Genomic DNA, 23,028 nt, shown 5'->3' with positions numbered 1-23,028 from the left:
GCGCCTTATTTTTCAGAAAGTGCAGAGACAATCCACCAAAAAATCAGGCCCTTTAAAGGAGACCCAAGTACAGTATCCAAAAATCACTAATCCTTTTTTTTTTTTTTTAAAATCCTTGGCTGTGTACCACCTATCTGTCTAGGTAGGTCGATAGATAGGAGAGCTTTTTACATCTTGCATGAGGTTTCAGATGTGCAACATGCACAAGAGGGAGTATGCTGACAAACTGTGTATGCCCAGCAAAATATCTTGCTTGTATTTTAAAATACAATTTTTTTGTTTTTGTTTCAGTGAGTGTTAGTTTTTTTTCGAACCTCCTTTCCAGTGAAGATACTTCCCTTCAACTCCTTGCTGTACAGAATATATTGCTTGGTAAGTAGCCCTTCTTTCAATGAGGATGACAAGGGGACTGTCTGTCTTTGCAGCTGACACATGCTTTCTTTGTCAAGTTGCATAGGATTCCACTGTACAAGGCACAAATTCTCTCCCTTACCAGCAGCTCAACAATTTGCCACTGTGATGTATGCCTCCTTCTCCAGCCTAGTGACCAAGTAAGAACCCTGCTTCTTACTCGGTACCTTGTTGTACATCCACCAGCCTGGCCATCGCTTTCTGCAATCTGAAATGGCACAGAGATTAGAATACAGAAAATGATACAGTTTAATGACTTACATGTACAGTGTATATAATGCTTCTCAACTAGATAGTTCCTGCCCCAAAAAATAATGACAGGTTTCAGAGTAACAGCCGTGTTAGTCTGTATTCGCAAAAAGAAAAGGAGGACTTGTGGCACCTTAGAGACTAACCAATTTATTTGAGCATAAGCTTTCGTGAGCTACAGCTCACTTCGTTGGATGCATCCGATGAAGTGAGCTGTAGCTCACGAAAGCTCATGCTCAAATAAATTGGTTAGTCTCTAAGGTGCCACAAGTCCTCCTTTTCTTTTTGCCCCAAAAAAGCAGTTTGTAATCTGTCTTTTTGTTCTGTTTGTAGAGCAGCTAGCACAAAGGGGTCCTGGGCTGTGACTAGGGCTCCTAGCCACTACAGTAATATAGCTAAAAATTCATAAACTGAATTCAATGTGGCTTCAACCTGGTTTAAAAATCGTACACCCGCCACTTACTGACTTCCATAAAAACACACAGCTCCAACACCCCCTTTCATATGCAAATCTGGGGTTTTTGAACACACTAATTTGTGCATCCAAAATTATAGGTATATATTTAGAGACTTCTTTGGAAAATCTGGTCTTAGGTATATGTAGGTATCACTTCACATACCCTAACCCTCCTACTTTACTGAAATGCAGCAATCTGTAGTGAAACATATCATGAGTTCATTAGCAATCAAAACCATTATAGAACAGTTGTAAAGAACACGAACAATTCTTTATCAAATTCAACTCAGGGGGGCAATTTCATATGGAAGGTAATTACCCAAAAAAGAATTTGGCCAGAACATCAGGATTAACGTGTGTATTCTTGTAAAACATGATCTTTAATGAGATCAAATTTACAGGGATTTGGATTCAAGTGTCATCTGAAAGACAGCACAAGGATAACATGCCATGGCATTGGTTCATCAGCAATGACACTTTTTGGCAATGTGCTATTAAGTTTCCAGTGGAGGAACTGTAGGGGGGGGGGGGGCGAGAAAGGGGAAGAAAAAATGATGCAAAGGCAGGACCAGATTTACTAATTGGGTGCTGGTGGCAGAAGATTTCCTAAGAGAAGTGGCAGAGCAGTACAAGCTGTCTGCAATTCCTTCTCCAGGGTGGTGCCTGACCAGGGGCTGGGCTGGCCTGTCTGGATACAGTCCATCAGTGGGGAACCTACCCAGAGTTCCGGTTGGATTTCAATCTGCCCTAAGGCTTCTGAAAGAAATGGTCCTGGAAACAGGGCTAGATGTTTTGTAATTGATTAGCAAGACACAGCTGGCTACAATTTTCAGTCTATGTCAGTTCTTCAACTGCACTCATCATTGTAGTATTTGAGAGCCTATAGTTAAACTCCTCAATGATGTATTATTATTGGCGTACTTAGGACTCTCAGTAAAAGCGGCTGGATTTTGCATTGTGCCGTTCCCACTGGAATTGCCGGAATGCATCAGATTAACGGTCCATCTAGTTCAGTGTTCTATCGCTCTCTGACAAGAGGCCAGAATCAGCTGTTTCAGAGGAAGGCGCAAAAACCCTGCAGTAACAATCTGTGGAATAACCTGCTCACTGGGAACACAGTAGTGAGATTGGCATATGCCCAGAATCATGAGAGGTTTATATCGTTTCTAATTTTTTCCCTATGTAATGTAACTGTTTAACCATATCAACGTCTGATCCTGTTTCTGAATCCTGACAGCTGTTGGCCTCATGTATCTGGTGGGAATGAGTTCCGTGGGATAAGCGTTGGTAAAGTATATCATGTTTTTGCTTACCTTTATCATCTCGTCTATTTATTTTTCTCCTCTCTAACAGCTCCAATGTTCTCAGTTTCTCTTGAAGTCTCTCCTTGCCTGTAGTCCTTTTCATCACACATTTCCAAATAACTGCTTGGCTCTATCCTTTTTTTAAATATAGTGACACAACTGAACATGATAGTCCTGGTGAAGAGATACTGTTGACGTCCCTAATGACAGAACATTGTCAGTATTCTCCATCCCTCTTCAGCCTAGCATTTTGTTTGCACTGTGGCCTGCTATTTCAGTCATGGAAACTGCAGCCCCTCTGAAAATCAAACCACTGCTTGAAAGAACCGAACTATGGATTCAGGAGTCTAAGCTGGTCGATTCTTTCTTCATTTTATTAAATTCCTTTAGTCTTGGAATTCATTTGTGATCCTTCTTAATTCAACCTTCCAATAAAAATATTACTTAAAGTCATTTCATGAACAATTAGCAAAAGTTACAGCTGTACAGCACTAAGAAATACTTGAAAAAAAACACTTTCAGATTAGCTGGAGTCAGAGCATTGTCAGGTGGATTAGAAGTTATCTTAAGGCTAATAAATAAAGGGTACTGCCTAAGAGCAATGATTCAAGCAAGGGGAAGTACGCAATGTGGTGTTGTAGGGTTCTTTCTTTGGCCTGGTTTTAATTAACGTCTTTATTAATGGTTTGGAAGTGAGGGTAAACTGTGTTAATTAAATCTGAGGAGGAAACTAAATAGGGAGGTGTTGAAAGCCCAAGTGAAGACAGAGCAATAATACAAAAGGATGCACAGAGGATTAAAACAGGGGGAGTAAACAACAAAATGGAAAACTGCAGGCGAATAAATCTATAGGGAAAGAATATGAAGTACAGGCACTTAAATGAAGGGAGGTACTTGGAGAGCAGTAAAGCCAAAAGAAAGCTAGAGGGGACTGTAGATAGCAAACTTGAGAGGGGCTATCAGTGCAAACTGGCAAAGAAAAAGCCAGTGTAGTTTTGAGCTTCAAAAGCAGAGTTATCACAAGCTGTTGTAATTTCAAATGGTTCAGGCAATAGCGCTCCAATGGCTTACCGTGGAAATCTGTTCCACGTGCCTCTTCTAATGCCATTAAGAAATCTCTCCCAATATTTACCTTTAGTTTTTCCTTTCCTTGCCTACCCCATCCCTGATAGCTCCCTCCCTCCCTCCCTCCCCCATAGTAGAATGTTGTGTTCAGTTCATGGGCTTCTCACTACCCAAAGTTACCCCCCCCCCCACCCAGACTCCAGCAGGGACAAACGGCTGTCCACTGCTCCAGTTCTATGGCCCCAGGAAGCAGAGGTGCTGCAATTGTAACGGTGAGAGTCATTAACCCTTGGCCAATTTGGAAATCAAGATTGCATGTTTTTCTAAGCTGTGCTCTAGGAACTATATTGGGTGGGGGGGAGTTCAGGGGCCTGTGTTATACCGGAGCTCAGACTAGTTGATCACAATGATCCCTTCTCGCCTTGGAATTCTGGCATTCTGCTAAGCCAAACTCTCTGGTGGTCACCCCCAGAGAGCATGGGCGAATGAAGGAGCCAGGCGGAGCCAGCCAGTGAGTGGGCCCATAAAGTGCACAGATCCACAGGCATATAGAAATACATACAAGAGGGGAACACTGCTCCTGCCTGCATCCTGCAATAGTGGCCGTGAAATGGATGAGCTGGAGATATTTTCTCACATGCCTGGGGCTTACCATACAGCCCAGTTAGTCGGCATGTTCTCATCCAGAACATCCGTTGCGAGAAGAGTTACGGTGGACCTTAAATAGCTATAGCTTGGCCAAAGACGACAAAGGGCCTGGTCCAAAAATCCATTGAAAGGAGATTTTCCATTGATGTGAGTGGGCTCTGGATCAAGCCCTCCTGGAATACGTGAAAATCAGCCACAACGTCTGAAAGGCACGAAAACGTGAAATGACCTGGCCTTCCACTGGGGTAAGTGGGAGTAATTAGATGGAATTACACAAAGGAAACTATTAAGGACAAATATCGGAAGCCATTTCTTAATGGCTTTGACTAAAACAGGCATGTAGAACAGATTTCTGTGGGAGCCCTCTTGTCCGAGCCGTTTACAGTTGCATACAGATTAAAACACGGAGGGAACAATACCGCATTAGAAGTGAGACCAAGCAGATGATCTAATAGGTCTTTCCCAATACTATATTATATTAAAGAGCCTGTTTATGTGTAAAATATAGTGCTACATCAATGAATACCTATTTCTGTCTTGTGTGTGCCTGAGGTGAAGATGAAAGAAAAAAAGAGCAAAAACAGATTAAACTGAAATTGCTGCTACTTAATAACAGGGAGAAGACACATGTCAAAACAAAAAGAGAGCTGCAAAGAATACTGATCAATGAGAAAACCCCTGGCAGCCACTGGATGCCACTGCTGGTCAATATGAAGTCACATCAAGAAAACTCTATGGCAACAGAATATTAGGAAATTAAAGACACAATTTTGCATTTCAGCCATTGAAATCGCTCCTTTGATTTTTAATATTTGAAACTTACTTGGTCAGGAGTTAAATCTCTCTGAGTCTTGCAATTGGTCATAGGAGCAGTAGCTTAATCAAGGGCAAATTACTGTTTATACTGTTACTTTTACTGAGCAGTCTATAAAAATCTAATTCTACTTGTCCTGCCTGGTAACTGTAGCTGACAGTTTCCATTAACCATCAACTAATATTGCAGACTCAGACTAAACAAGGTGTTATGGCCCCTACCTATTAGAAGGCCCCCTTTGTCCTAACAAAGACCCTGGGGTGAGAATATTTTGCATGAACAGACGCTGGAATAACATTAGAGTTTCTCAGCACTGCATTGCAGTCTGTGTGGAGCTAACAGTCCTGTTTTATACAGGGCACAGATAAATCTAAAATTTCTCAACTGGGTGCCTTTAGAAGCCACACAGCTAATATGCTGTGGTGAGAGACCAGACAAGGTTCAAATAAAGAGCTGGTGTAATAAATAAACATGAGGTCAGTGTGGGAACAGCAATAATTGCTTTGCATGACAAGATTTGCATAGCAAACATTTCTGATTAATGTACAGCCAATGTTATGTAAGAAGGAACCTTCAATATCGTCCCTGAATCTGCACCTTCCAATCTTGAAGGCACAGCAGCTTCCATGAACAAAATTAGTCATTGTTTATGAAAGGCAGATAGAGCTAAATTATCTATTTAAACATTTGAAAGAGTTTAGTCTTACAGCCTCCTTTTGGTTTTATTTATGTAACAGAAAGCAGGAATTATGCATTTTATAGAGCTTGCAAGGAGAGAGGATTAGCATTTCAGTTAATTCAGTTGTTAAGGGAAATGGGCTAACTTTTTGGCCTCCTCTCTAGTTAGATCCAATGAAGCTACATTTTCTTTAAAATTGCAAACAAGAAGGTAAAGAGTTTGCTTGATGTTACCTTTTAAGAAAATCCACTGCACAAAAGGTTTCGAGTGAGCCTAAGTTTCCAGACTGTTTTTCAGTCTCTGAATACAAAGCTCCTCCCACTCTCCTTCTCTTGGCTGGTGGGTATAATGGCTGCTTTGCCACCACTGATGTATGCTGAGCTGTCATAGGGCAGTGAAAGGCAGTACTAAGTGCAATGAAGTCTCATTCTTTACAGTCCCTTTTCTGCAGAGTCCTGTTAATTCTTTTCAGCTAAAACTTTCATGCTTTGGAAAAAAAGAACTGTAATCCCACTTGAAATATGGCCTTGACTTGGGGATTTTAAAGAAGAATGAGCCTGGAACTTAATTGGAAAAGCGGCAATAAAATTGGCGTTTGGAAGAGTGGGAGGGTGGTGGGGGGCGGGGAGGAGAGGTGGTGACTTTAGTTTATTTTAAATGAATTCCTGGGTGAAAAATGTTCTGTTTAAGTGATACACATTTTGCCGTAGAGATGAGCCTTTTGTAGAATACATGTTCGGTGCGGCTTTCTTTTACCTCAAAAGTAATGTTTGGAGGCTCTGATGAATACTTTTGGACCGAGGGCTAGAGGTATTCCCTGACGATCATTAAAAAGGTATATGAGGTGATATGGGGCTAGGGTTGCCAACCGTCCAAGATTGTCCTGGAGTCTCCAGAATTAAAGATTAATCTTGAATTAAAGATTATCATGTGATGAAACCTCCAGGAATATGTCCAACCAAAGTTGGCAACCCTACATGTGGCAGAAGCCACTCTGTTACAGACACTGTATCACTTAGCTCTTATATAGCCCTTTACATCTTCAGAGATCAAGGCACTTTACAAAGGAGGTCTGTATAGTTATCCCCATTTTACAGATGGGGAAACCAAGGCACCATATGGTAAGATGACTTGCCCAAGATCACCCAGCAAGCCAGTGGCAGAGACGGGACTGAACCCAGGTTTCAGGAGTCCTAATCTGGTGCCCCTGTCAACAGAATGTATCCTAAAATGATCATTTAGAAAAGTCAAATTAAGAAGTCTGAAGAAATTACCTTCTCCTCTTCTCTCTAGCTGTTACAGGACACAACTCAGCTCCCATTTCCTTCAAAACAATCTGAATCGAGAGCAGAGAGGGAATAATAAATTGTCACCAGTCTACATGTCAAACATTTGGCAAAACACAGAGATTTCCTTTTACACTCTCACCACCACTAACCCACCCCTATAATAAAAAAAAATAGTAGTAAATAAAATAAGCCCTGACCAGTGAATTTATGCTAACCATCTACACAAACAAAAAAAAGTCCTAAATAAGTTACAATTTGGGCATAAACAATAAAATGTAAAAGACTTGAGCAGGAAAATAACCTAGAGGTGCCAATGCATAATTGGTTAAATTTTGTTACCTAGAGGTATTGGACAATGTAATAGGTTTAATAATTTTTTTTAAAAACTAGTTAGTTTTACCTATATAATGTAAATAAAAAACAAAGCTTTTTAAAAATGAACTTCAAAATTGCAGTGCAAAAACAAGCTGCAAGACATCCTATCCCCGTACAACCATGACGTGTAAGGGTGCTGGAATCCCGAGACAAGTGAATCCCAACTGGCCATTGAGTGAGATTCGTCTCTATATGGGAGTGGTCAGCATAATAGCTTTGCTTGGCGTATGTATTCTGTGCATTGCTAATAGAGATGTTTAGAGCAGTGATTCCCAATTGGGGTATATGTACCCCTGGGGTTACCCTGAGGTCTTCCAGGGGGTACATCAACTCATCTAGATATCTGCTAGTTTTACAACAGGCTACATAAAAAGCACTACCAAAGTCAGTACAAACTAAAATTTCATACTGACAACGCCTTGTTTATACTGCTCTATATACTATACACTGAAGTGTAAGTACAATATTTATATTCCAAATTATGTATTTTATAATTATATGGTGAAAATAAGCAATTTTTCAGTACTAGTGCGCTGTGACACTTCCGCATTTTTATGTCTGATTTTGTAAGCAAGTAGGTTTTAAGTGAAGTGAAACTTGGGGGTACGCAAGACAAATTAGACTCCTGAAAGGGGTACAGTAGTCTGGAAAGGTTGAGAGCCATTAGTTTAGAGCATAGCTGTGTAAGGCTCTTTCACTGGGAAAAGATCCAGCGGACCCATAAAACCCTAAGCCCCAAGGTAAAGGGATAAGGGCTGGTACTTATTTTGACCTGAGTCCTGGATGGGTAAGGATGGGTGCCTTATACCCCAAGCCCACAGAAGGAAATGGTTGGGGGTGCCTAAATTAATCGGGTTGTGCCTTAAGCCCTCGGTCGGGTAGAAGGCAGGGTGCTCTAAATTGTGTGGGTAACAGCCTGAAAAAGTTGTCTGAGAATGGTGGAGTCCATGTACTGATATTAAGTTTAGCACTTGCTCATTTTCATGCACAGTATAGAAAAGCTAAAATACTAAAGTCCGTGAAATACTGGAAATACGATACATTGAACCTGTTCTTGTTCCTATTGAAGTCAATGGAAAAATATCACTGAGCAGGATTGGACTCTGTCTGAATGGGCAGCAATGTCCTTCATACCTCCATGCACTTGTTGTAGTGTTAATTTGTTTGCAAACAGTCTGGATATAGGGACTGTTAAATGTTGGCTGCTTTGTTTTGTATTGGGTAGTTTAATACCAAGGAACAGTCGCCAGAAAACAGGCTCTGTTCCCTAGAATGGATGCAAGAGGAATCGGACAGATTTTAATTAGAGATGTAGTGAACTGCTCAAAACAATTTACAGTGGTATGTTAGCATTTGCTGTTTTGCTCTGCTGGATACATTTAACTATAATCCACTCCAAATATACGTTCCGTTCCATTTTAGGTTCTTATACTTCTCCCATCACGGGGATATAGGAAATTAGGATTTGGCATGCTGGATCAGACCAATGGTCCACCTAGCCCAGTATCCTGACAGTGGTTGGTAACTGTAGCTGAGTACCAGTTTACATGTCCGCATACCTGCTGCTTATTTCTTCACTTGTGCATCTAGACCATGTTACCAGAATAACACAATGTGACAAAAGCATGTGATCAAAGGTAGTCTAACTACAGTGGGAGAAAGGAAAGGTGTCAGGAAAGGAGCTGAAGAATGACTGATAGGTGAAAGTATGCAGTGTAGGTGTAGCTGCATTGGTCCCAGGATATTAGAGAGTCAAGGTGGGTGAGGTCATATCTTTTATTGGACCGACTTCTGTTGGCTGACTGACAAGCTTTGCTGAAGAAGGGCTGTGTTGCTCAAAAGCTTCTCTCTCTCACCAGCAGAAGTTGGTCCAATAAAAGGTATTACCTCACCCACCTCTTGTCTCTGCTAGGTGGAAGATGAGTCATTGGACCAATCACAGTCATTACTGCATTTCCAAAAATTAGAAAACCAGCTAGAAGTAAAGGGGGGGGGGGGGGAGTAGGTCTGTGTGCAAAAAGCTGCATATAAAAAACCAGCATTAGCCAGTCCCCTAAGATAGTTACTTTATCTGCCTGAATGTTCAACCTACTTCAACCTTTTCCTCAGGATTAGTTAGGAAGCAACAGCCTACTCCCTCCCATTCTCCAATTCCCAGCGTGGGCTGAGTCCATTCCTTCCTCCCAACTCATGACACCCCAGTGGCCTGATGAGCGTAAGTGCTGCACCTCCACACATCCCCTTCAAGTCAATGATTGCTGCAAGTGTTCGGCATTGCTTGAGCTCAGGCCTCTTTCCCCCCAAGCAGTCACCCCTGGGTGCTGAAGATTACAGTGCAAGCCCAGGGTCACCAGTGCATTGAAGTCTCCTGGAATGCAAAATGCACTGGGTGATTCACAGCGCTGAGGCACTAAAGATTTTAGGTCAGGGATAGCAATAGGCCCAGGAGGAGGTTGCCTAAAACTACCTGCTGGAGTCTTTATAAATGTGCAGAGAAAGGAATCCAGGGTTTATGGGAAAGTTGTGGTTTGTGAGGAGTCACTGCAGAAGTTGAGGGAAGGGGCAGCAGCTGGAGGACTATTAGAAGTTTCTTGGGGGTGGGAAGGGCTGTCCAAAGTGAGAGAAGAGCAGGCTCAAAAGCTTAAATTAGTTACAGACGGTTAGGACGTTCCAAGCAAGTCTCATTTTAAAATGCTCCCCTCAGTTATAAACCTCAGGGGGTTAGATTACTTTAATACTCCAGATTACTTTAATTAGCCTCGATTGGCAGCAGCGCCTCAATCTAGAATAGTTCGTGCCTTGCTTCTTTATTAAAAACCCCTTCGGATTATTTTTGGAGAAATCCCATCTGTCGAAGTGAGTCATAGGAGCGACAGACACTCCCCCCCCCCCCTTTTCTTTTAAATTATGCCACCTGAAAGGGAAACCTGCAGCCTCGCCGAGCCCCACGGGGACAATCAGTGAATCAGCAGACAGTAGCTCGAGTAAGTAGCTCAGTGTAGACACAGCGGACCCCCGCCCCAGAGGAGAAAGTTCTGTCTGTGTGTGATCACGGGCCATCCCTTCACTTTTCCTTTCAGTTTGCAACAGTCAGCAGCCGCTGCTCAGCCCCATCGCCACGCCAGGACACGCGGCTGCACTAAAAACGCTTTGAAGCAGGTTTCAGAGACACTCCTAGCGGAGAGTCTGATTTGGAAAAAGCCCTCCCCATCCCAGCCACGAGCAGCATAAGGCACAGGGGCTGGCGCTGCTCCACAGGTCGAGCCTCAGGCCAGAAATGTCTGAAGCGTTATTCATTGCAGGCGCAGCTGAACTGAGAAGCGGGCTCAATTTGGGTTCGCAGCTCGGCCTCCCTTTTTCTTGGGGGGGGGCCAACCCCCTAAATGCAAAGCGGGATTCAGCCTGCTTTAAAAGGAAGCTTGCATTTGCACCACGACCCCTTCCCCAGCACAAGCAGGTGCGACAGCTGATTGCAAGGAGGGGAAAGCAAAGACCTCCCCCCGATTGCACAGAGCGGGAAGAAAGAAACAACCCCCAGAAAGCCCCAGCGGCGACACCGCTCTGGATTGCCGCGGGCTAAACACGCAGCGAATCAAGCACCGGGCCATTCAAAGGCGCGTCTCTCGGCCCGGTCTCGCAGGCACCCTGCTGTGTTGACGGCCAGCGGCGGCCTTTGGATCGCTCCGTGATAACCTGCGGGCAGGGATCGCGCCTGGCTGCTGCCTTCCACCCGGGACAGGTGTGCCCCGGCCCAGCAGCGCGCTCCGGATCGCCGCGAGCCGGTGTAAGCGGCTGGGGGGCGTGGCTTGTGCACAGGCGGGGCGGGGCTTGTGCACAGGCGGAGGCGGGGCTTGCTGTGTGTTGCTCCAACCTCCTGGCTCCTCTGTGTATCTTTTTTTTTTTTTTTTTTTTTTTGGGGGGGGGGGGTGTTTTGTTAATCTCCGAGTAGCAGCCGGGGAAAGGGAGTCAATGGGATTGACGCTCTGAGATTGGAGTACTGCAGCCCCCGGACAAGTGTGAGGAGAAGGAGGGGGGCAGCCAAACAGCCTCCCCCCCCCCACCCCACCACCAAAGTGAAGCCAGGAGAAGAACGAGAGGAAGGGGGGAAAGGAGAGAAACCGGGACTAAAAGGCAGGGAGCCGGCGACTTCTGGGGGAACAACTTGTTGCAAACCGATTTGCCAAGTGCGGAACCAGCCTCTCACTCCGCGCTGGGACTGGAGCCGCCGCGCCGCGTCTCGCTCCCAGTCCCCGCAGCCGGGCGCCTGGGTCCACGCTCGCCGCCCAGGGGAGATGCCATTTGGACCATGTAACATCGCTACCAGGAGTTGAGGCTGCCCTTTAAAAAACCATGAAGCTGGCCGAGCGACTCGTGTGCTGGGTCGGCTGCCTGGTGATCTCCGGGACCCTCCAGCCCGGCGCGGCGCAGGCAGGTGGGTTGCAAAGCGGGAGGCAGCGGTGAAAGCTGCCGCCTGGGTTTTTTGACGGTGCATTTCGTGCAGGGAGGCGGTGTGTGGATGTACCGCACGCTGGGAGAGGAGGCTGAGCCGATCCGGTTTTATTTTCACCGGGTTCTGTCTCGATTCCCCCCCTCCGCCCCCTTTGGGTTTAGTTCCGTGCCACGGTATTTCCCTGGGGGTTTTGGCAGCTGCGGTCATGCCCTGTTGGCCTAGATGTGGCCCAAAAGATACCAATCGGTGGCTACTTTTGTTTTGTTTTCTGTAGTAGGGGAGACACTGAGCGCGTAGCCCTCTGCGGAGCGAGGAGCGGGGCTGCGGGTTGCATCCCCCTGCGCTCGCCGGGTGCCCAGCCGGAGGGGGTCGCGGCAGCTCCCCTTCCCCACCCGCGCGTGGGGCCGCCTCAGCCAGGCGCAGCTGGGCGCTTCGCAGCGCGGAGCACGCAGCCCTTGGGCGCGGGAGGATCTGCCCTGCCGGGCAGGCAACCCCCGAAAGATGCAGCGTTACTAGCTGACCCCCCCCCCCCCCCCAATTCTGCATTAATAGCTCGCGCCCTCGCTGCCCGCGTTAGAGCCGAGCGGCGGCACGGGCTGGCCACAAACTCCCCCCCCCCACACACACACTTAATAACACGCATGTTGCGGGCTCTTCTTGGCTCCCGGAGTGTGGTTCAGCGGCTCCTAGCCCCGGACCCGTCCTAAGCGCCCCTGTTTCCCCCCAGCGGGCCGAGCGGAGCCTGGAGGGGAAGCTCGGCTCGGCTCGGCTCCGCTCTCCCGCCCGGGTGCAGGGGCGCGCGGGGGAGGTCCTGGCGGGGGCCCCGCGCGCCAAAGTTGCAGCCGCTGGGCAATTGCGAAGCGAAGGGACTGGGGGGGGGGGGGGCGGGGAAGCTCTGCAAAGGCGAGGGGGGAAAACGCTGCTGGGGGGCCGGTTTGCACAGTCTCCCGATCCACCAGCCCCAGGACCCGTGCAGCCTAGGAACTCGGCTGTCAAGTTCAGGCCTTTCTTGCCTTTAGTATCTTTGTTTTCTTCTCATCACAAACCAGTAAAAACGCAGGGATTTAAACACATCCTCGGGGGGGGGGGGGAGGCCCTTCACACCCTCCCCCCCAGTTAAACACAGCCAAGTTGTACTCCGTGGGTCTCACACACTTGTCCCTGCTCCGCTCGAGTCTCTCTGCGCACCGTGCTCCCAGCGCGCGCCAGTTAGCTCAGGGATTGCACCCACTGGATGCAAGCCTTCTTGGGGGTGTGTGTGTGTGTGGGGGGGGTCCCTTTGATTTCCTGCGGCTATCCTTCCGGGGGGGCTGGTTATGCATGTTGACCCCTTCCAAAGCAGTTGAGGCTGGGCTGGTAGGACTTTCGGTGAGGCAAGGAACAGGGTTTCCCCCTCTGCTTCAGCTAAAGCTAAAAACCCTAAAAAGCTCTTGTCAGAATTTCTCTCGAAGGAATTTAATCCAAATTAGTTCTGCCGCTCTCCTCTCGTTGCAGGGCATCTCTGTATTTTGTACGGTCACAATCACAAGTGAGAAGCCGTTGGAGTGTTTAGGATTTGATGACAACACTGGGCGATACAAAAAAAAAGCCAGGCTCGAGTTTTTTTTTTTAAAAACGCAAAGTGATCCGGATAAGCCATGAGGAGAAAGGGAAGCTATTTAGTGTATTTCTTGTCATGGAAAGACGCGTGATTCTGCAACTATTCTGCCTGGAAGGGGGAGGGAGATCCCTTTAATTTTGATCTAACATCATAAAAGCCAGTTATTTGTCTGTTCTCTGTGTGTGTGTGTGTGCGAGGGATTCTTCCCGAGTACATACATATTGCGCTTCCCCCAGTCAGTAGCAGTTTGGAGGAGTTTGTTTTGGTCCAAATGAGAAATTAAGTGCGGATAAGTAAACTAAGCTGCCAGAGGGCGACAAGATGTTGAGTGAATTGCTTTTAGAGGAAACAAATTAAGGAAACGAGAGGAGACAATCTGCTTCTCGCATTATTAGACACGCTTGGAGTTCAGGGGAAAGTGGCATATTTTTGAAATGCTAATTTCTTAAGAAGCAGAAGGAATGCACCTTATTTACTGGTCTATGTGAATAGAATAGAAATATTGATTTCCCCCCCCTCTCCTTCCCCCAATAGTACAAATCATTAGGGCTTGTGGCTCTCTCTCTCTCTTCAAAGAAACCTGAAGGAAGAGTTGTTGTAATTTTTCCTTTAAAATTACTGGTTGACTCCTAGAGGCACCCCTTCAAGATATTTGAAAGGGATGTCCCATGACATCCCCAGGGACAGTACATTACAGTATCATTTATGTCAGTGTTATGTCCCCCAGCAGAACAATTCCTGTGAAGCAACTTGCATTGTTGTGCATGTGTGATTTACAAAAAAAGTGTTAGTATATATTTCATTTATTTTGCCGAAGGGAAACACAAACACATGTAGGTTGCCTCCTGGACAAATGCAAGCGGTAATTCCAGGTCCACAAACAATGTGTTACACTGTTTAACTTAGGTCTATTCCTGAGACATATAAGTGAGGTTTCCCCATATATTTTTAAGGTGTTCCCAAATATTGCCAAGTAGACCTACATAGTTGGATTCCTATTTACATCTACAATAAACTGGCTAATGATATCGAAAGTTTAAAACAAACACCTAACTGTACATTTCCCTTCAGTGTAACTATATACTTATGAAAACTGCATTGTGTAAAATTTCCTTCAACTCCTTTCATGATGCTTGACATTTTCATGTGTTCAGGAAGTTAGGAATCAAATGCTTGCTCAGATTTTAATGTTGTTTGGAATCACTGGACAGAATAATGCTGCTTAGCTCTGCTGTCAAATATTGCATTTGTATACTGACCTAATGATAGCGATGTAATGTGATTTTTGTTGGATATATTTGCTAGGGGACAGTTGCTTTACGTTAAACACTAAAAAGAGGGTGTAAAATCGCTCACATTTCCTTTTTGTTTTAAATAATGGGGAGATGAAGACGTTTGACCAGTGACTGATGCATTCACACATTCTTGAGTTGGTCTGTGTTCCTAATTTTATAAAACTGAGATCAGCGCTATGTTGAAAAAGAACTGAAATGTTTTCTGTTGTTCAGGAAAAAGCTTTCATAATGATGATGTACCCTTTTATATATCTATGTTGGTTTTAGTTGAATGCTGCTTTTTCTGCACATGATCATTTCTTTAACAGTTTGATGATCCTATTTGAGATTATTTGTTTTTTTTATTATTTCCCTGTTTCCTCTTAGATTTTCTTTTGCCATGTTTTTGATAGAATAATTCATTTACTGGTGTTAACCAATTTCTTATTTCACAAGCCTTTATTCTTTATTATTCTTAGTAGAGAGATGATTTATTATTCCTTCTGTTTTTATTCCTTTTCCTCATTCTTTTCTTCTTCCTGCATAGTATCCCCCCTCCCTTTGTATTTATACTTTTTTTTTCTATTTCATACTACTTTTCTTACTCCCTTATTTTGCCTCCTTGTTATTTCTTCCCTAGCAACCTTCCACTTTGGCACTGCTGGAGCTCCCTGAGTCACTTTCCATTCCTCCTTTCTGATAAATCTGATATGGCTGGCTGGCTGGCCAGTCACAAAGTCATTCCTTTGCCTATATTTATTCCTGAGAGAAAATAAAAAGGCATTGATCCAGGGTCACTTGCATATTCTCAAAGAACTGACTCCCAAGGCCAAATCTCGACTTCAAGCAAGCCTCACATCTCTCTTGGATAAAATGCTTTACTCCCCATGCCACACAGGAAGAAAAATATGTTATTTAAATAGGAGTGGAAGGAAGGAACTGTTTTTAATTCTAAGCATTTATTGAGCCATGATTGGCACCTGCTGAATTAGCATGTCAGGTTGTACAGGTATGCTTTGCTTTGTAAGTAGTGAGGGCCAGATGGGGGGAGGGAGGGGGTGTGTGGCTCTGACTGATTTCAGTGTGCTTTGGATCAGGCCCTAAATATTTTCATTATTTTGAGCAGGTCACTGACATGCCTACACCTTCACTGTTATGGGTGAGAGAAGTAGCAAGAGCTGTTAATTTCATTATCCTGCTTCAGCTGGCCAGGAAGTTTAAAAAAAAACAAAACAAGCTCGTGTGTACACCCCTTTTTTTGTTTGTTTGTTTGTATACTATTTGCAATGCACAATCTTTGTAGTTTAAATTGGGTCGCATGATCAAAATACCATGTGCTATTACTTGGAAACAGGTCAGTCTTTGCTCAATTAGCAAATTGCCAATACACTTACACCTTTTTCTGATATACAGTACTGCAGAAGTGTTAAATAATTGCAGCCAAATTAACTGTTATGCTATGTGAAGTGTCCAGTTGCTCTGTGAAATGAATTGTATTTTAAATATTTTTTCCACTGTTTTCTTCCGGATGAGCCTATTCAGTCTGATGTGCTGTGTTGTCTTTATGCTCAAGTCAAAGCTCTTCTCTGGGTCACGTCAGATAGGGCCTCTTTTGAAAGCTGCATCGTGTCTCATCTCCAGCCGCTGTCTTTGATGCTTGGCCCCTTTGTTGCAATGCAATGGATATTCAATAGTTGAGCCCCACATGCCTTTGAAAAGATTTATAAAATAAATATTAACTAGAAATTTGAGCATGCGGTTGGGGAAGATGGAGGCAGGCCCTGAGAAAGTGAAATCCACCCAGTAGGCAATATATTCTCTTGCCACAGCTCACTTTTTCAGCTGCAGAGGAATAGTTTCCCATTATGTTCTCCATCTGCAGGCTAACCCAAAGTTTTGCAGTCCTTAGTCATGTAAAACTCCACTGATGTGTCCGCTGGAGTTTTGACCCCAGGATTGGGCATCTAGGGCTAGACTGAGACGGCTGCGGGGATTAGAAGGCAGGCAGACTATGCTGCTTCTCTGTATGGGCTGGTGGGGGCAGTTCTGTCTCCAGCACAGAGTAAAACAGCCAATTTGTATTCCCATTGCAATGGCCCTGATGGGCTGTTGCAGGAATGCAGAATTTCTGATGTAACAAGACCCTGGTCAGGCCCCTTTCCTCATGCAGCATGCCCCCAAATTTACCCTGTGCTGTGAATGGCTGCTGCAGATCTGGCATGGAGGTGGCTCTGGGCCTGGAGCAGGTATTCTTGTGGCAGATGAGAGCTGCAGGGCAACACTGAAACAGGTATTTATGCTCTGCATCCCTGAAATTGACACAAAGTTGTTTATACAGAGGGCCAGATTCTACTCTTAATTATACCTGTAGAACCCCACTGACTGAACTGGGGCTGTCTGGTTTTAAAAGAGGGCAGAATGTGATCATGTGTACTGTATGCAACGCCGAGAGCTGCATTTATAATAAAGCACTTGAGGCTACAACATAATATTGAGGATCTGGCTTAAATGCATACAAGTAAGCAAAATCAGACTCAGCATTAATAGTTCTGACCGCTGTTCCTTGACTCATATCATTCTTTAATAAAGAAAAGGAAAAAAAGCCACAAGTTAAGGTTGTAAGGCCAAATTCAAGTCTGCTGTAAGTGCAAACAGCTCCACTGAAATCAATAACACTGCACTGGCTTACACCGGGGTTGAATTTGTCCTCAAGAGCCATTTAGGAATCCTGAGTTATTCTTCAAAGTGGCCTTAATTTTCTTGTTACTGTGGGAATTAACCAGAACCTTCACTTAATCCAAATGCTTTTTCTGTGGTTTGATGCTCATTGGTTTATATAGGAAGGTAGAAATTTTAAAATATTCAACTGCTCCATTAAAAATAATAGATTTTCTGTGGTTTGATTTCCTATTTCGGATGTACATGTGAATTAATGGGCAACACACACACACACACACGGCAGACATTCTTGTACAAAAAGCTTTATTAGAAGATGGTTACCATTAGAAAGCATGTTAATATCTACAGCTAACCTCCAGTTGCAAATACAGATACCTCTGTATTCTACACATCAGAAAACTGCTTTTTCAGACAGCCAGTTCCATTTGGTGTCTTGCTGTTCTGGGCAGGTGGCGGCAGCCCCCAGGCGCTCCTTTTAAATTGGGGTGCCCCTAATTTCCTTCTTGGACAGGGGTACTGGCCGAGTGAATGGGGGGAAGCTGTAGACGGGATCTACCTTGAATTTTAGTCAGGCATTTTGACGCAGTTCCACATGACATTTTCATAAGCAAACTGGGGAAATGTGATTTAGATGAAAATGCTCTAAGGTGGTTGCACAACTGGTTGAAAGACCTTACGCAAAGAGTAGTTATGAGCAGGGCCAGCTCCCGGCGCCAGCGAACCAAGCAAGTGCCTGGGGCGGCACATGTAAAGGGGCGGCAGGACGTCGGGCTCTGGGGCGGCAATCTGCCCTCGGTGGCGGCGGGAATTCGGCAGCCACTCCGTCACAGCGTGTTGAGTGCTCGGCGGCGGGGACGCGACTCTTTTTTGGTCGCACCGTCACTCCGCCTCCACGGTCGGCGGGCAGGATTCCGCCTTCCCGTTTGGCGGCAAGTTTTCAATCTGGCCCGTGGGATTGCCAGCTCCATGGCCCAGCGGGACTAAGGCAGGCTCCCTGCCTGTCCTGGCCCCGCACCGCTCCCGGAAGCGGCTGGCACCATGTCCCAGTGGCCCCTGGGGGAGGAGCGGGGCAGAGGGCTCTGTGTGCTCCCCTCGGCTGCAGACACCGCCCCCCGCAGCTCCCATTGACTGGGAACAGGGAACCGTGGCCAATGGGAGCTTCGGGGGTGGTAGCTACAGGTGAGAGCAGCACGCGGAGGAGTGGCCTGCCCCACCCCACCCCACCCCCAGGGGCCACTGAAGGGCATGCTGGCCACTTCCGGAAGCAGCATGGGGCCAGGGCAGGCAGGAAGCCTGCTTTAGCCCCTCTGTGCACTGCTGCCACACCGGAGCCACTTGAGGTAAGCGGTGCCAGGCTGGAGCCTGCACCCCGAACCCCCCTACCCTCCTGCCCAGAGCCCCCTACCCCCCTGCCTTGAGCTCCCTGCCACACCCCGCACCCCTCCTGCACCCTAACCCCTTGCCTTGAGCCCCTTACTGCACACCGCATCCCTCCCATGCCCCGCACTCCCTCCTGCACCCCAACCCCCTGACCCAGCCCTACATTCATGGCCCTGCAAGCAACTTCCCCACCCAGATGTGGCCCTTGGGCCAAAAAGTTTGCTCAACCCGGCGTATCTAGTAGGTTCCCACCGGGGTCAGTCCTGAGACTGGTATTATTCAATATTTTCATTAATGACTTGGATAATAGAGTGGAGAGCATGCTTACAAAATTTGTAGATGGCGCCAAGCTGGGAGGGGTTTCAGGCACCTTGGAGGACAGGATTAGAATTCAAAATGACCTTGGAAAATTGGTCTGAAATCAACAAGATGAAATTCAATAAAGAGAAGTACAAAGAACTACACAGCTACAAAATAGGGAATAACTGGCTAAGTTGAGTATTGTAGAAAACGACCTGGAGGTCATAGTTAAGTTTGGAAGGATTAGATTTTTATTGGTAGATATAGATTTCATCATAGAGACTCAATAATAGAATTTCATAGAATGGCAAAGTGAGGCAAATGCTGCTTGAGAACTTATAAGAGTTTGATTTAAGGATACTCACTTTGCATATTTTGATACAAACTGTCAACATCACATTTTAATGGTTATAAAGCTTTAACTTTTTGAATCTCAACGTCTATAGTCATTAAATAATTACAATCTGATCCTCCTCTGTCTGCCCCGCTCCCATGCTTTTGGGCAACTGTGAACATTTAAATCAATGTTTTTAAGCATTTTAATTTTTTTTTAAAACATTGACATTATCCATGGAAGTTATAAAAGTATTGAAATCAAATTCTGCCAAGACTAATTATAGTGGAACAAAATTGAATAGGAGTCAACAATATGATGCAATTACAAAAAAGGCTAATACCATTCAGGGGTGTATTAACAAGAGTGTCGTGTGGAAGACATAGGAGGTAATAGTGTTGCTCTATTTGGCACTGGTGAGGCTTCAACTGGAGTACTGTGTCAAGTCCTGGACACCACAGTTTAAGAAAGATGGGGACAAATTGGAGGGAGTCCAGAGGAGAGCAATAAAAAATTATAAAAGATTTAAATTCGATGTACAAAGAAGGTTTTTTTGTTTTGTTTGTTTTTTTTAAAAAAAAGCCCCTGGGCATGTTGAATTTTGAGAAAATAAGACAGGGGAATCTGATAACAATCTTCAAATATGTTAAGGGCTGTTATAAAGAGGATGGTGATCAATTGTTCTCTGCGTCTTCTGAAGGTAGGACAAGAAGTAATGGACTTAATCTGCAGCAAGGGAGATATAGATTAGATATTAGGAAAAACTTTGAAACTATAAGGTTAGTTAAGGTCTGGAATAAGCTTCCAAGGGAGGTTGTGGAATCCCCAGCATTGAAGGTTTTTGAAGAACAGGCAGGGCAAACACCTGTCAGGGATGGTCTAGGTTGACTTGGTCCTGCCTCCGTGCAGGGGGCTACACTAGATGACCTCTCGAGGTCCTTTCCAGCCCTACATTTCAATGGTTCTAATGCATGCAAGAGCTATGGAAGTGTAATTACAGTCCTTCTCTGAGGTAAGTACGAGGTGACGCACATCTCTCTCCTGGCTCTGTACACTTTTCTCCACGGTCAGCCTGTTCCCCATGCTTGAATCTTGTCCCATGAATAGTTCTGTGATGCCCAAGGAAAAGGGGGATGCTGCTGTGAAAGTGACTAAAGCCCCTTTTCACGCAAGAGGGATGACTAGACCAAGGAATGGAGAGTCCCTTTTTGTTGATAAAGTGGGTTGTTGGCTTAGAGCTGTGACTCTCACTTTGGGTGCGAGAGATCCCGAGTTCAAACCCTGCACTGACCCTCGGAGCAGAAGTGACAGTTATATAAACAACTTTGGTGAAATCCTGGCCCCTTTCGGCAAAATCTCATTGACTTCAGGAGGGCCCAGGTGTGTTCAATACAGCCAAATGCAAGGTCATACATGTAGGAACAAAGATTGTAGGCCACGCTTCCCGGCAGGGGGATTTATACTGGAAAACACTGAATTTGAAAAGGGCATAGGGGTCACGGTGGGTAATCAACTAAACGTGAGCTCCGAATGCAATGCTGTGATTAAGAAGGCTACCACGATCCTTGGATGTATGAGCAGGAGACCAGTGAGGAGGTGATGCTTCCTCTCTCTTTAGCATTGGTGAGCCCATTACTGGAATACGGTGTCCAGTTCTGGTGTCAACACTTCTAAAAGGATGTTGGAGAAACTGGAAAAGCTTCAGAGAAGAGCTTCAAGAATAGTCTGTGGTCTAGAAAACCTGCCTGAAAGCGAGAGACGTAAGAGGCTCCATCTACTTATCTATCCAAGAGATGACTTGATCTGCTCTGTAAGTGCCTAGAATGGGAGAGGCTTCTTTAACCTAGCAAACAAAGTCATAACGAGATCCAGTAGCTGGGAGTTGAAGCTTGACAAATCAGACTGGAAATAAGGTGCACAGTGTGGGTAATTAACCATTGGAACAACTTATCAAGGGGAAACGTGGTGGTTCTGTCACTTGAAGTTTTAAATCAAGATTAGGTGTTTTTCTAAAACATATGCTTCAATTTAATCCAAACTTTTGGCCTGGGTTACTCAGGAGGTTAGATTAGATGATCATAATGGTCTATTAAAATCTATGAATCTGTGGGGTACAATTAGGCCTTTTGTTTTTGTGGGAGTTCAAACGAATAATGCATGAGAGTTGACATGGTCCTATATTATGGGTCCTTTGGGGCTTTCAGTGTATATTGTGTAAATATGGGTTTAAGATTGTGTAACCATATATTTAAGTTTAAAGTATACAGCATGATTTATCGCAGTGCCAACTGGCAGAGGGCATGCCATAACATAACTCATTATTAGGTCTGACATGCTCACCTTTCAGGTAGAGAATATGGCCCTAATGTCATGTAAGGTATATGTAAATTGGTGACACACTGGTGATTCATATTATTCCGTGGTGTATACATGGGCGATAGATGAATATGTATGGAATTTATGTTCCAGCATAAATATGTGCTGGAAATATATTCTTAAAATGTGTTTTCAGACAAGGCTTAAAACCAGAAATCATTTAATCCTATGCTCTTTGCAATACCCTTATTTTTAGTTTTATTACAAACCATCTCAGTGCTGTATATTACAGAAGTGAGCCCCCAACTAAGTTAACAGACTGGTGCTGTGTACTGTTTCTTTAAAGGAGCAGCGAACTTACTAAAGTTCTGTGAGAGCTACAGGTAGAAGGATTGGGTGCTACAGGGCAGACAGTTCTGGGAAAACTCGAGACCAGGAGAGTATTGGTGCCACCTTGTGAGGAGTAGCCAGACTGGTGAAAGCCAAGGTGAAGCTATTATGCTGTAAACAGACCGCTGGGAATCAAACCAAAACTGCACAACCTAGAGGCACCCAAGGTAGCAGGGTAGATGGGGACATGACCCCTTGTTGGTCTGGGTTGAACCCCCAAGTGTCTCAGTGTGATAGATCACAACTCTAAGATCGGTTACACTGCATTGGCCTGTAAGTCTATGAAGGCTGTTGCTGGGGTATGTACATTGAATTTTTGTATTTTAATATTTTTAGGAACAGAATGTATCAATTTGTAGGATAGGAGAACAATTAAGTAAAAAAACAAATGTTTTTTTCATGGTAGTGCTATAGTTAACTTAGCTACATCAGCACCCTTAACTCTATTACTTTTGGTTTGGGGATGTATATATATAAATAAAGCACATACTTGGTGGTGGCGTCCATGTGGTACATTGTAGAGTCATGTGATAAATGGAATGTTTAATGTACCTTTGACAGCCTCATTTCTAGAGCATCCACTACCTCATGTCTGCCAGGTCTACTCCTCATGTTCCAAGCCCCTCCACAGCTTCAGACAGCTGCCATATTTTTTCCAGCCTGCCGGTGAAATGCTTCCTCCTTTCCCTGAATTACATGGATATAAGGTGTAAAATGGGCAATATTCAGTCCTGCATCAGGAGTAAGATTAGGCTCTAATATCTTGGGATCCATTAGGACTAGAAATGGGACCTTCCTACCAGTAGAAAATCAGGAAGATTCCCTGTTTTCCAGTGATATACAGCTTTTGCTTCTATCTTTAGTACCCCATGATATATCAGACCTTTTCTTACTGGAAATGGGAGAATTGCGGTGGACACAGCTGGAAGATTTGCATGTTATCAAACCTTTAAAAATGGGACATTATTATGCAAAGAAAAGGTATTTTAGGTAAATTTCAGGAGTTTCTAAAAT

The 23,028-nt window shown here is 44.8% G+C and overlaps 1 protein-coding gene across 6 annotated transcripts in view; it reads left to right on the top strand.

The window, feature by feature from the left end:
• Positions 1-11,206: 11,206 nt before the first annotated feature.
• The window catches only part of ERBB4 (erb-b2 receptor tyrosine kinase 4), a 971,255-nt gene continuing 959,433 nt past the window's right edge, over positions 11,207-23,028 (top strand). For all 6 annotated transcript variants that reach the window (XM_043525750.1, XM_037912404.2, XM_043525751.1 and 3 more), the window contains exon 1: positions 11,207-11,723. In XM_043525750.1, the coding sequence (XP_043381685.1) occupies positions 11,642-11,723 (82 nt within the window). In that variant the 5' untranslated portion in view covers positions 11,207-11,641. The remainder of the gene's footprint in view (positions 11,724-23,028) is intronic.

This window comes from Chelonia mydas, chromosome 11 (assembly GCF_015237465.2).
Source record: "Chelonia mydas isolate rCheMyd1 chromosome 11, rCheMyd1.pri.v2, whole genome shotgun sequence".
NCBI lineage: Eukaryota > Metazoa > Chordata > Testudines > Cheloniidae > Chelonia > Chelonia mydas.
The sequence above is the reverse complement of the archived record's forward strand: the minus strand, read 5'-3'. Positions and strand labels throughout refer to the sequence as shown.